General features: G+C 34.5%; 1 protein-coding gene across 2 annotated transcripts in view; it reads right to left on the reverse strand.

The window, feature by feature from the left end:
• LOC149374027 (N(G),N(G)-dimethylarginine dimethylaminohydrolase 1) overlaps positions 1 to 15,221 on the reverse strand; it is a 257,232-nt gene that overhangs the window by 97,555 nt on the left and 144,456 nt on the right. The window contains exons 5-7 of one of the 2 annotated variants that reach the window (XM_089595015.1): positions 10,570 to 10,587; positions 3,532 to 3,548; positions 430 to 525 (exon numbers count right to left, since the gene is read on the reverse strand). In XM_089595015.1, coding sequence (XP_089451141.1) covers positions 430 to 525; positions 3,532 to 3,548; positions 10,570 to 10,587 — 131 coding nt within the window. The remainder of the gene's footprint in view (positions 1 to 429; positions 526 to 3,531; positions 3,549 to 10,569; positions 10,588 to 15,221) is intronic. The other variant, XM_089595014.1, reaches the window with a different exon arrangement.

Raw genomic sequence — 15,221 nt, forward strand, 5'->3', positions numbered from 1 at the left:
CACTATACATTGTTTTTCGATACAAAATCAATTTATCATCCAAATACACCAAAAATTATGGTGCATTTTACTTAAAACGCTCACAAGTAATTAATTATAGTTACCTGATACCCTGCTTAGACCAATAGCATCGCAAACAATAAATTTTTTTAAATAATGAAATCTACAAAAATAGTTGTGTGACAAGCAAAAAAAAAAAGAGTCGTTAACGAATGAAACCCAGCCAAGTATTTCTGCAGATAATGACACTGCAGCTCAATTAGACAAAATTGCGTATCCATCGAAAAGCTGATTTCGTTTTATTTTCGATTTATCATGTAATATTACCGTAAAATTTTACGATAGTAACATATTAATACCTTTTTTTTCTTTATAAATATTTAAGTTACTTTCTGTTAAGTATTAAATATAATAAACAAAACATCATACCTTTAATGCTTCCTGTGATTCTTTTCCTGTGCTAACGCAAATAACATCAGGACCTGCCATTGCTACTAGAGCCTTCAGATGTTTTGTATCGGCAACCTATTAAATAATGATAATGATGTAGTAATTAACTATGTAATTATTAGATTTAAAAACTTAATATTTTTCTGCTTGTTTTTGACTACGTGGGCTCATAATGCACGATAAATACAGGGTTTAAGTATAGCATGATGTTAATATTCAATTCTGTACAAAAAAAAATTTGCTCATAAATGATTTACATGTTAACGAATAAGTATGTAATATATAGAATCTTATAGTTCTTACCGGAAGAACGCAATACTTTTATTTCTTTTGCTACACACAGCAAATGAGATAATTTTTTTGCAGCACCACGTGAAAATGAAAAGTTGCTCATACAATCAGGTTTGGTACAAAGCTCAGAAATTCTCATTACTAATATGCCGTTTTGTATAGAATAAGTACAAATACATTATTAAATGGTCATTAAAGTAATATGTTTCATCATAAAGTAAATATCGTTATCCATTATCCATAAGCATTTGCGAAATAACATAACTGAACAAAAAAATTATCCATTATTTCTTTAGTTTTGTTGAGTAAGGAAAACGTGAGAAACCGCAGACTAGTAGAGAAAGAGAAAAAGAGAGATAGAGAAAGAGAGAGATGATTGTAACGTTAGAGGTGTCCTATTACACACTAAGTTCATTGAATATTCGTATGAAAAAGAAAGACAGAGAGAAACTTTAAAAAGAGAGAGATTTTGCAAAGCAAAAATATCCCTTTACGAATTAAAAAAATGATTGTTTCAAGCGTGATTGTCAAAATGTTGGTAAACAATCCAAAAAAATTAATATAGTACGTGTAAGAAACATAATTATTTAAAAAACTTTTTTTTCATCTAATCTATACAAGCATAATATTATTAAATCAAATTTAATTTGTGAATAGGTTTGTATGATTTATAATTAACTTTGGGTAAAAACAGATCGAAATTATAAATAATACCGAATCCGTAATACAAGTGCATTACTAATTTACCACAACTTAATGTCATTTGATAACTTTTTAAAGATAATTGAAGCAGAGAAACAGGTATTTATGAGTCATTTTAAAAAAGATATGAGATTCCAATTTTCCTTAAATGCATTTTTGAGATCGAGTCAAAAAATTTGTTTGCGTGGCCGTAAAGGTTGCAAAAAACCGGCCGAAGAGTCATCACCATAACGCAAAGCATTTAAAAACTCAATTTTTACGGCTTCTGGTGCCTAGACGTTTTATTTTTTTTATTTTGTTACGCTATATTACCTGGAAGTTTAAGATATTGAGCACCTTATTGGATAATTTATAACTGAAAAAAAAAATTTGTTTTCAAGTACGGGAAGTTTTATTTGTGAAGCCTATTTTTAACACTTTTAAACTGCGCACCACAAACGATTCAGTTTGGCCAAGAAATTAATTTTCAGACACTTAAAACAAATCGTTTTGTATTTTGGGATGTACGAGAACACTCAATTCTCTGCAGTCCCAAATTTAAAAATGGCTATTTGCAGTATTGTCGCGAATACAGAGCGTTTTTTCTAGTAAAATAACTGGTCATTTCCGTCATACCCCTAATCAAGAAGGAATTTGAAACCATCGATTAGACGACTGTAGAGTACTAAAGGGTATAGAGTGCAGATGTGACAAACGAAATTTTGTTGAGAAACTTCATCTTGGGGCTTTATACTCGCAAAAATTTACCGTAACGTTTTTTTAAAATTTTCATAAAAATGCATTTAAATTAACATAGATTTTGAATACACGATCATAGAGCTAGGGCCAACAATTTATAACTAGTTTGGACCTCACATAACTTGAAAAAAAATTATGAAAAAATTCTAAGTATTTAATTTAAAAAATTTCAATTAGACCGTGAAAATATCACAGTTACAATGAGATGACTGATACTTGTGTGTTTAAAGAAAGCTTAACATGCTATTTCAAGTATGTATTTCCCAATTTTTTGAAATAGATTTTTAAAAAGTACATGATATTTTATAAGGTTCAATTTTATAACTAAAAGTTATTGTTTAAGATGATTACGTATAAAATAAAATTGTAAAAAACATAGATATCAGAAAAAAATATTAATTTGGCTCTTCTAAAAATGAGGGAAGATTTATACAATAATATTTAATACTATTGTAAATAACTAACGAGCTGCTAACAGTTCTACTCATCTGTTTTATATCCGTCACAGGGTTGACAATCTCATGAAAGTAAAAATGTAAGTTTCAACGATTAAATACGATACTTTTAACTTTAAGCTCATGTTCTCGAAAAATAGGTGTTTATGAAGGAAAAAAATGAGAAACAGAGTATAAACGTTTGACTTACAACTATTTTTGAAATACTGTTCCTTAATTTAAAAATGTATAGAAAGAAATATTAAATTCTAGGGTGAAAAATTGTTACTATCCAGGGTATTATTTTATAATTAATTATAATTTCATGAAAATAATAAATTTCTTTAAATTTAATCATTTACATTAATTTGAATTCTCGCGCGCCGCTCCAACTTCAAACTTTGTATTTAGTAGTACTACCTACTGCTTACTAGGTGGCCACTGTTAGTCGCAAGTAAGAAAGAAGCTAAGAGTACATAAGAAGGACTGAGCGACGACCGAACGAGAGCGGTTAAATCATACAAATACGTGTATTGTACACATCTCAAACTCTTCCAACTGTTCATAATTCTAAAAACCAGTAGTAGAGAAATCGTACATATTAAATAAACATCACTGTACGTAAAAACTCTCTCTCTTTTTTTTCTCACTCATCCTCCTTTCACTTTGTCTTTTCCCGATCTTGGGTGCTCATAACGTCTCCACCTCCCAACCAGGAGTGGAGACAATTGACTCCAGGTCAACGTATCGACGAGTGTCTCTCCCAGAGATACCTTGCTGTCACCTCCTTCGAAATCCTTCCCAGAAAATCTACCTGAGACGTGGCCGTACGATTCCTGAAGGACTTCTTTGAAGTTACCTCCACACACCCCCCGCATCTTATAACGAGTGACCCTACCCAACGGACCAGAATCACCCCCACCAACCCGAGTGCTTTTACACCAAGAAGGTCTCCCCCTTCGAATACACCTTCGCCAGCCACTAGCCCCGAACTGATAGAGGGCCCTTAACCGCTAATACGGAGTGTGGTCCAGGTATTGCCGCCACTACTAGATCCTGAGACATCCAGGCAACGATAGGAGCATCTCGTCGGGGTTAAGATGTTACATATTTAATTATAAGAAATAAAAAAAAAATAATAAAAAATTTAAAAAATTAAAAAAAAACTACACAACAACCCTGGCGACCACTTCATCAAAGGCCTTACGGATAACGACCCAAACGCCACTCATCCATGACGATCCAGAATACGACAAGGCCGGCACACCAACCACACCCACAGCTTCAAAGGCTATACCACCTTCGCTATTTGGATTGAAGGAACGGCTAGACTCTCTAAACAAGGATATCAGTTCTCTTCAACTCCCCCTCTCAGTTATAGGCAGCCCACCCCTACAGGCCACTCCTATCAAAATCTTTAATTCTACTTACTTTTTGAGGTTTAAAAGTTTTGAGTAAAGATCTGTATGATTTTTCTATATTTTCTATTAGGTAATCGACAAGCCCCAAAAAGTATTATTGGTCTACTACACTTTTATCTCCAAATTTACAATTTTGACAAAAAAAAAAAAAACACACATTTTTATCCCGCTGTGCAGCGCTCGGATTGCGTGATCCACCTCAATGCTAGCTCGTAGAAAGCGCTTAAGTTTGGTTTGGTCATGTCTCTTTGAATAGTGGAAGCTTTAACAACTTCATAACAAGAAAGGTTTAAAGCTTAATAAATCAAATGATACATCGATTGGCTCTAAAAACTATGATAAATCTTAAAAGCTGCTTTTAAAAACATCATCTAAAAAGAATAATGAAAATTATATTTTCTAAAATATTAACCTTAACCGAAAAAAATTTAACACAAAGGTATGAACAATAACTTATTAAACCACCATGGTTGCTTACCTCTTCAACATGGTCAAGTTTGATGATGTGAATACTCGATGGATACACCCATAGACGGGTACGATGAGTGGGCTGACTAATTGCGGCAAGACAATGTTCATTAGTCTTTTTTTGCGACACACAGGCCGTATAAATAGTACTTTTTTTAAAAGGATGATTCTTTGTTACAGTGAGTGACTGAGAGCTTAGGAGTAATATTGAAATCCACGAGAAATTTCCTCAAAATAGCGATTGAGCAGGCGACCACAGACGAAATCTGGTTATTATTGATAATTTGATACGTAAATCATTCTGTACTGGCGATAACTTCAACTTGTTTACTAAAGGTAGTTATCATAACAATTTGACGATAATTGTTATCAGGCAAAATATATTTATTTTTATTAAAACTCACATCATCGAATTAAACCTACATATGAATTTTAATAATGTATTATTCTGTGGTTATACTTAGGCTTACTAGTTTAAGTACATACATTGCTGAAAAAAGAACAATTTATAGAATTTTTACATCTAGTAATATGTTTAAAAAAGGTTACAGCTATTTTACTTTTTATGAAAGTATCTGGTAGAAAAAATTATCAAAACATACCTGGAAAACATTTGTTGCACATAAAAAATAAAAAATCGATAAAATAATTTCCGCAAACACTAGAACTAATATTTTTAAGCTGTTGTACATTCCAATAACAAGTGATGCAATTTCTTTTGAGTCCATCGATATGATGAGAGATTAGCAGAAAATCATGGATGGCAAAGAAAACTCCATTATCTTGACTTTCACTATCAAAATATATGTGAGTTGGCTCAGAACATTCATCGGTATTAACTATAAAAGTGCACGGTCTCGCCCAAAAAAAAGGTACCTGATCCACGGAAAATACGCTGACCGGCGCTGCAAGTATATTGTAAAGAGCTCTACGTAGTTGCGACAGGTCCATAATAACAAATGTATGAATTTCTATGAATTAAAATCTATAACTACTTGACGATTGAAGTTTGCTTTTAATATGCTGTCAAATTTAGCATACCAAACGCTATTTGTAGTTTTCGTAAGAGGTGTCTCAAAGCGTACCTCTATTCATACTTTACCATTTTTACTTAATTCCAATGACCTGCAAAACGCGAAAAGAAATCAGGCGTAAGATTGAATTATACCCTTTGTGATAGTATTGTGTGTGAATACTTTTTCCCTCGTTCATGTAGAAGATCCAGGTGCCTGAAAATTAAGTATGGAATACTTCCACGAACATAGGTGTGCTTCCTGTAAAAGTCGATTGTAGCGGCTTACTAGGGACTTGTACACCAACAATATATAACGACAAAGAATTCGTATATTGATTTTAAAAGTTTAATGGATTCATCCTTCGGTCCCCATTAGGCTTTGTAGTAAGCATATCGTACATAATTTAAAATCCTATATAATAAATTCATAAATAATTTTTTTCGAAAGTTGTCTAAGGATAACATTATCTTAACAGTTACCGCTTATACCACGATGCAAAGTAAAATATTTGAACTCGGTGCGAGTATTTAGATATTTTGCTGTAATGTTTGCCAGAGCTTTTAAGCGTGAAAGAAAAACTGTAGGGCTTACTTTCACTCATTGAACAAGAAGCATAGCTTTGATAATACTGACAGAATAACTTTTTGCTGAAACATCCAAGACATAAAAAGCATCTTTTGAACGTACTAGGCGTAAACGAACTTTAACACCATTTAATAAAAAATTATCCTGACTGAATACATCATAGTTAAAATTATCTATCACATCTGTGGTCTTTCGATCTTTTAAAAATATCTTGACACTTCGTAAGAGCTGAATTTTTTCCGAGCCAGGTAATTCTTCCATTTCACTAGCGATATTTGTTTCCCAAAGATTTGTTGACAAATACGTTGATTATGCGGCAGGATCGTAATTTGGAAGCATTTTAAAGTATACTCTGCAAGAATGAGCATCATTTAGGGTAGTCACGAATTTTTTATTACAACATACGTTAAGCTAGTTAAACAACGAGTGCAAAAAATTTTTTACTTGAATACAAGCACATCTCCATCCTTGTCATGGAGTGTTAATTTGACATTTACTCTGAGCATCGTATTGGCTAAGTCAAAGTAATACTTGTTTTGAAAACTGATAACGATTTTTATGGGACTCTTATAACTTAAAGACGAAACAGGTTTGTAATGCACCCATCCATTAGCTCATAATGTCTTCTGCGTTATAGGGACAAAAAATAAATCCAAATATCTCTTCAGGCAAGCGTAGGTATGATTAAGTAGATAAGACATGATTATCCAAAAATATCTACTGGTCTTAATTTTTTAATTTTTACTGCCTCTTTCTAAGTTTTGTAAACAATTTTTTTTTTACTTAGCTAGTTTTTTTTACTATTTTTTTACTTTTCTTACGCACACCAATTCTTTGCCTGGTTACTCTCAAACAACTTTCATTCTTTGTCTTTACGCTGCTACACAAGTTGTTTAGATCACCACTTCTACGACGAGACTGTGTTCTTATACAATATGGTAAAGCATAATATCTTGATCCTTTTATTACATTCACAATTTTTCCTGTAGCTTTACGTATTATATTTTTACCAGATTTGCTCATCTAATTCTTGAATGCATGTTGAAACGGTACATTACTTTCTCTTACATCGTCAATTATATTCACTCCCTCTTATAAAGCTTCTTTTCTAATGCCTACAGCACTTCTGACTATGTAAGGCATAACACTTAAAAATAGTCCACTAAAAAAGAACCTCATTCATGCTTTCTCTGTCTATACGACCCTGAAAACATATGATTGACTCATCTTCTTTTAACGCTACGTATATTATAACTTTAATCCTATATATATATATAACGTACAACTTACCTCTTAACAATCGTGTTTCTGAAATAAATTTCCTAAGTAGTTAAATTTACTATTTTTAATGGATGCGAAAACGTGTCCCCAACAATACTTGGTTCACATATATTAGAAAAAATACGAAGTTGATCAGGTACTGCTCTTGATAAGCTTGCTGATTGTTCACCGTAAAACAATTGCCTGTAGTCCCCTCTTATTTCGGCATGGTCACAGTCAATCTCTGTTAATCCTTTTAATAATCCAATAACACGTTTAACTGTAGTTGATGTAGTCAGAGTTTTTCCATATGTTCTTGTACGTCTTGGTTTTAATGTTGGAAAACTAATGAATACAAATTTACCTCAATGATCATAAGTTAGCTGCTGACATTCTTCATCTTCATAATAATATTATAATCATTTTTTTTATTTTCCTTGCATGAACTATGAACAGAATCGAAAAAACCATGCTAATTGCAACACAGTTTTCTTCACCTGGATCACTTATCGCTGCCTCTTTACATCCAACATGGGAAATAGTAATTGGTACGTTAGTCTTGCAAATTCAACCTCCAATTTTCCACATAGTTCAATTGCTTTTGATAACTAAGTAGAACGATTATTTATAGTATTAATAATAACACAGTATAAAAATTGGTTATTGGAGCATGACTTCAATAAAGTCATGCTCCAATAACCAATTTTTATACTGTGTTATTATTGATTTTTGACTGTGGAGCAAGTGTTTGGAAGTTTCACCTTTGATATTTATAGTATTGTTCGAAAAATATATTGTACTACTATTGCTAAGTCGAGTTACCGTTAACTCGTTATGATGCATTGTTTTTTAAATCACTTAAATTTTTTCACGAGTTAAATTTTTCAGGGTAACCTACCCAACTGACAAAGTATTGTTTGTTCTTTTCTTTTCCAGTCATTTTTCAGGTATTATAAATTTGCTGTAAGATATATCTACCTCGCTAAATGTAGAATTTGCACACGATCGCGGGAGTTTTAAAATAGGACGATATATGGCACATTCAGACACATGTGTCCCGAATAAGTTGACTTGTAAAAAATATTTAACGTTATAAACATTACACTAATATTTTTATGGTGACTCTTTTCTGAAATCTGAATCTTAATAAGATCCACAACAACATGATTCAACAACTCACGCATCAGATCTTCGATGGTTAAAAGCTTAAATTGTTTGAATAACCTAAGGGTTTCGACAACCCCTTGTGAAATTCAATTTGCCGTCCATTTTTCAAAACATTTTCAAGAAACAGTACGTTGTTGTAGCTAATACTTACAGTTATTATACATTTCGGAGTACAACCACACATATAGGGTACCTCGTAGACCCGGGTCCACCAGATAAAGCGAGGAACTTTATTGCGCATGAAAGGGGGAAATGAGCGGTTGGAGAAAGGTGCCATAAAAGGGCATTGCAAGGGAGAGACGCGTATCTAAAGCTGAAAAGAGTTTTGTTTTTCCTTGGATGATCGTGGCGAAAGGGTTGACAATCAAGGAATTCACACTCAACCTCTTGCCACGTGGTGCGATTTAAGATCCACGAGGTAGAGTCACTGCGGCATCTTTTGTCTCTCGCTTTAGGTTTTTAATTTGATCGTAAGTAATAAAAAGTCATCGCATTTAATTTTAAGATTTTTGCTCGCGGACTGCTGGAAAAGGTAGTTCCTCGTCACCAAGACAGTAAATTCCTTGTGGTGGTCTCAACGACGTGCATCAACTCAATTGATGGTATCTCGCTTTGTCCTTTAATTTTTTTTTATATCTTCATTTGTCCTTCATAAATCTGATGGTCGTCATATTTCCGGACGTATATTTCGGGACTCTCGTAAAGACGGTGATGTTTAGCCACCCATCTCTTTCTCAACTTAAATGCATCAGGAAAGCTGTTTGCGTCGTATTTGATAAACTGAATTGTAAGCGATGCATAATTAAGCAAGTAGTCATTATCTTAGACGATTTTGTATAAAGCGCAAAATATCTTTAATTTATTTTATTATTTGTTGACTATGTAATTGAAGAATCTGTGGTATACGAGAGATTGTGAAAAGAAAAAGGATCCATTTTATTTTGTCTTGCGTAGTTGCCTCATGTTGTATTTGAGTGAGAGTCAATGCTACATTTCAAGATCTTAATTCTGATCAAATGCTAAGTAGAGTCATAAGATGATCCATCAAGTCATTGTTCTTTTTTATTTTTGAAGTTTCTGTATATGCAAAATAGGTATAAAATTTCCTTTACTTAGTAGTATTCTATGAGATAGTAAAACGATAGTGATCACTCAGTCTTAAGTGGCATAAATTTTATTCATATGTTAAAGGCTAAAAATAGCACAAATTAGAATAGTTTTATAAAAATTTCGATCAAAATAGAAAAAGCGAACTACATTATTTTTTGTTGTTTCACTTATTAAAATAAAATAATTTTCCTGTGTTTTTTTTTTGTTATGTTTAATGGTCGCTTTATAAGTTCTCAATTTTTATAAGTAGTATAAACTCTTAATATTATCTTTGTTTTCATTATTCAGCGACGCACACCTCTTTCCGAATCTCCACGCAACCTTGTAATATATATATATATATATATATATATATATATATATATATATATATATATATACATGTATGTATATATATATACTCACATATTTAGACATAAATCTACGCATGGGTTGGTATAATGTGCGAGTGTCAGCTGAGTTACCTCTATATGTACATTTCAAACGCTACTCTTCTCTTCTCTCAACTACTCCCTTATATAGATGGAATGAGTTTGCAGCGAAAGAACATTATCTTTCTTGGTATCTAACTACGCAAATGATCAACTCGTAAACTTTGATTACTTACCAAGTAGTTGTAGTTCCTTACTAGGATTTTTGAAGATGCAAGTCCTAAATAGCTCAGTTGATTAATGATTTCAGCCACATAAAACCGTTGTTTCAACTCGATTCATTTGGACTTTGCATATTATTTTTTTTTAATTTACATTTTCATTTATATATTTAACTATTCTCAATACTCATGAGTAACGATTTTTTAAAATAAAATATTAATCGGTCTGTCATTATTAAAAAAAAAAAAACGTAAAAATTAGTTACAAGGCTTACGTGCAATAACTTAAAAAAAAAAAAAACAGTAAAAATTTATTGATTATTTTTTATCATCACTGATACTATCCATAATTACTTGACAACTCGAAAATAGTGACTGTAGACTTTTAAGTGAAAGATTCTGAAAGGTGTTATAAAATGCATTTTTATCCTGCGATTTTACTTTTAAAGATAAAGTCTGGAACATCCATTCTTTTAACAAACACGCTTTTGAAATTTTTTTGCGCATGCATTAGACATACTGGTACATTAATATTTCTTTAATTTCATATACTGTTAGCATTGTACAGATTCGCGATAAGTCATGAGCATCACATTCTTATATTAAACTCATAAATTTGGCTCCATCATTACCATACATGTAAGTTCTCTTCAGATTTTTAGTAAATGTAATAAGGCAATATCTTAAATTATTTATTGTAATATCGCTTTGAAACCACTCTATTCCGTAAACTTCTAGCTTACGGTGATTATTATCTTTTTTTACATCGTAAGGTTGATTATTAAATTGGTAGGGTAGTTTATTTAACAAGTGATTAATGACGATTGCTTATATTGATACCACTACAACTTCCTTTGGTATGAATTGTCAGTCAAAGTTGTAAAAACCTTGGATATCTATGATGAAATCTATGATGATGAGCCACTACACTATTTTGTACTCTTTATTCTCTGGACAAGATTTTTGGTTACAGGAGAACGAGTCGATAGTAAACTTTTTTACCAAAGAGAACAGCGATTTCCTTTTTTTCTCCTCATCCACTCTGCTAAGAGGGGAGATCTTCTCTTCTATAGTACCATCATCCTTCTTACTACTCATCGACTTTATAAAATACTGAGGAAAAAGCAGTCTGCCACATGAGTAGATAAGCTATGGCGGTTATTGAACACAGCAGTTCTCCTGCGGCCAATGGGCAAGCGGGTTCAGCAGTTTCCTTTTTTTTTTGCGCACGCTGCTTAAATATGCAAAATCTTGTGCAGCTTGCACACGCGATGGTCAATGTATTTTTTTTTTTTTTTTTTTTTTATGTAAGCGAGTGTGTTGCATGATAATGTAAGACCTGAAGTGAAAAGAAAATAATTGTTAACATTTCTGTTTATATTTTGATCAATTAGTTTATTTTAAATTAAAAAAAATTTACACGTTGTTACGTCGAAGACGGCGTATGAGTAAATTTTGTATTTAGGCCTAAGCTTTCGCTCAATAGCCTGGGGACACGACAGCAAGGGTTGAGGATGGAGCACTAGGGTAGGAACAGGGTAGATGATTAAAGAAGGGTTAGCTAGCTACTTGGCCATCGGTATTTGTACCCACGGCACGTAACTGGCCATTTACTTGGAGTTGGTAAGTTAGTTCCTTTTGAGGGGTCTATAGTCGTTGGTTGCCAGTATTTTACTAGCGACGCACGACGTACAGTTTAAAAATTGGGTCGGCTAACTAAGAGCTGGCTGTTTGACCATCGGCATTTATACCAACCGGCACATAACTTAGCGGTACTTGATTTTTTTTTAACGGAGGCTAGTTGCTTGGCCATCGGCATTTTCACCAACCGGCACACAACTTAGCGGTACTCGATTTTTATTATTTTTTAATTAAAATTTTTTTTCACCACCTGCTTGGCCATTAATATCCGGATTAAACGGCACGCAATAGTGGGTTTTCCTCGAAGAGAAAAACTATTGGGGGATATACAATAATTAAGTTTGAAGGAAATATTATTACTTACTTTTATTAAAAGAAAAAGAGGGGGTACAAGTGGTTCTCGAAGCAAGACCCGGGTGGCCGGATATAATTGAAATCGAAACTGCGGACCGGATTCTCCAGGTCACGAATAGACTTCGACCGGATTCTCCAGGTCGTGTATTCTAGTCTGGCTACTGCTCTCGGTGTTTTACCAAGCTGGCCTGACCATTGAATGCATCGACCGGGTTCTCCAGGTCGTATGCCTTTAGTCTGGCTACTGCTCTAGGTATACACCCAAGCTGGCCTGACCATTGAACGAATTTTTTTGAGACTGAGCTGCTCGTGCAGGAGGCCATGGGCTTATATAGCCGAAGATCTTGTCTCCTTATCACTGCCACTACGGCCAGAGACGACGAGACGCACATAGGTTCTTAGAATTAGTCTGCATCATCTCATGGCAGGGAGAGGGAAAGATTTCCTGTATGCTTTCCGTCTTCCTTTACATATGTTGTTTTGGTTTTGGGGTGACGCTTACTTGCTAAAGAATATAGTATAGTAATGATACTGGTCCCAGTGCTTGCTTATCGAGATTAGGTCATATTAAAGTTCGCGTTATTTTTCGGCTTGGCGTCTCTGGGTACTGTAAGTGTTAGAGAAAAAGGTGGTAGAAGTACAGCATGCTGTTGTCAAGTCACGGTGCATGAACGCTAGCCGATGTGTAGATCAACATCCTGACTCGAGCGTCGGCTTATTTACGAATGGTTAAGACACAGAAGAGGGAAAGGATGGAAAATAATTATTAAATTTCATCAGGCGATGTCGACGCATAAGGAGGGAGGGAAATGTAGACTAGTTTTTCTTTGTCTTACTTGGTCTCTCCTTATATGTGTGTCACAAAGCCTTAGTTTTGATACTTGGTGTATGTGTACGTGTATGTCATTTAGCTTGCTACGAAAACGCGGCTTTACGAGGAGGATAAGGAGAGGAGGAGGAAAACAAAAAGGTACGTTGAGCGCAGCCTCGATGTAACACGTACAAACTAGACTTACAAAACTATTTGTTAAACATCTTATTCTTGAAATACAAAAAAATATACAGTAAAAATTCATTACTATTTCTTTCACCATAGGCTATACTTAATCAACTACATCGTGCCCACTCATCCACGAGCATCAGCTTTTGTAAGACGTTCACATGCTGCATAGTATGAATCACTGTTTTGCTTTGATGACTTGACTGATGTGCTAGTAATAAACCATTGTTTTAATAAGTGTGCTTTATGTAGGGCACATAATATCTTTCTCTTTTCGAAATGATTGAGCCCTTGTGTAAGGCATATGAGAGAAAAAACTTTATCTTCAAGGTGTTTGAAGGGACGATATATTTAAGACATATCGTGAACCTCCCACGACAGAATTAAGCTAATAAATTGGGCTTTATCACTTTTATATGTATTCATTCTTTTAAGGTTTTTAGTAATACTTGAGAGAAAATACTTCAAGTCACTTAATGTTATATCACGTTGAAACCATTTAATTCCGTGGACTTCTAGTGTCTAGTAATTATCATGCTTTTGATATCCAGCGGTAAATCATTAAAATCGCAGGGTGCTTTGACTATCCAATGTCCAACAACGTTTCCTTGCAATAAAACCACAAACAATTCTTTTGGTATAAAAAATCTATCATGTAACGAGGCAGAATGGCCTCCACGTTCCAAAATGCTCTTACTGATGCAACGTATATACAAAACGCAGAAAGTCGAAGGTTCTCCGAATTTTTTTGTTTTCGGAGAGCTATATATACGCTGAGAGGAGGAGAAGAGGACGCTAACAGACAACAGCTAAGCTGCAGAGACGAAGCAGTGGCAGAAAGAAAGGACAAAAAATATGCGAACACGACTAGCAGGACACAGTAGCTGCTATGTTGAGAGTGACTGCGAGAGGAGATACGTGGCAGCAGCAGCGGCGGCAGCCATTGCTTAAGCGAGAGATCGCAAGTTAGTCTCGAGCAGAATCCCAAGCTGTGCGCCTGGGTGCGAGCAGCAAGAGTTTCGGTGGCTTGCGGATTTTCGTAGCGAGAAAAGAGTGAGAGAGAATTGAATTGAAGTATAGTTTACTAATGCCAAGGATAAAATATCCGAATAGCAAATGCATGTAAAAATAACAGTAGAGTTTTCCATTACAATACATAGTTCCTTAAGTGACTTAAATAAATGTTATGTTATGAATAAATATGGTATCAAATTTTTAAATTAATGCTCAGGGTTTTACATTATAATTACGATAAAGGAAGGCGTAAAAATTTACATAGAGCGTAAACTATCGAGCAAACATAACCAACCGATACAAGCAAAGTTCCAAGTTACCTATTTACAGAAATAAGTGTAATTTACAAGAGAGAGAGAGAGAGAGAGAGAGAGAGAGAGAGAGAGAGTAGAGTTGAGAGAGTTTTCGAGAAGGTGCGTAGAGTGTGAAGAGAAGTGAGTGCGGAAGTCTAGCAGCTGCTGTGTTCTACCCGGACGACAAGATCTCCAGGTCGAGACAACGGTAACAGCTCAGGCAAGAAGAAGAGAGTAAGAGAGCGCGAGCGAGGAAGAGCGAGGCATAGAGCGCGAAAGAAAGAAAGAGAGAGTGTGTGAGTGAAGAGAGCAAGAGTGAGCAGAGAGAGAGAGAGGGAGAGAGAGAGAGAGAATACAGTAGTATGTAGGATTGGGGACGAAGGATAAGTGTGTGTATGTTAGCGTGGGTTTAGGACAAGCAGAAGCCCCTCCTGGTCCAGGATGAGTAGGACGTGGTGAACGTGCACTCGCAGCTCACGTATCGCGAGGCAGAGTCACTGCAGCGCAGTCCAGAGAACGATGTGAAACGTTGTGTCGTGTATTGTGTAAGGAGATAATGTGTATTAGTTTTAAGTGGCTGAATAAAAAGAATAGTTAATGATATTTGTTTGTGTTAGGTTAATAGCTCTCCTCTTAGAACTGGAGTACGTCTATGCCAATTTCCCTTGTTAAGGAGAACAAACCC

The sequence above is a fragment of the Copidosoma floridanum genome, unplaced genomic scaffold (assembly GCF_036245765.1).
Source record: "Copidosoma floridanum isolate Cflo_tuat_1 unplaced genomic scaffold, Cflo_Japanese_pri ptg000023l, whole genome shotgun sequence".
In the NCBI taxonomy this organism is placed as follows: Eukaryota; Metazoa; Arthropoda; class Insecta; order Hymenoptera; family Encyrtidae; genus Copidosoma; species Copidosoma floridanum.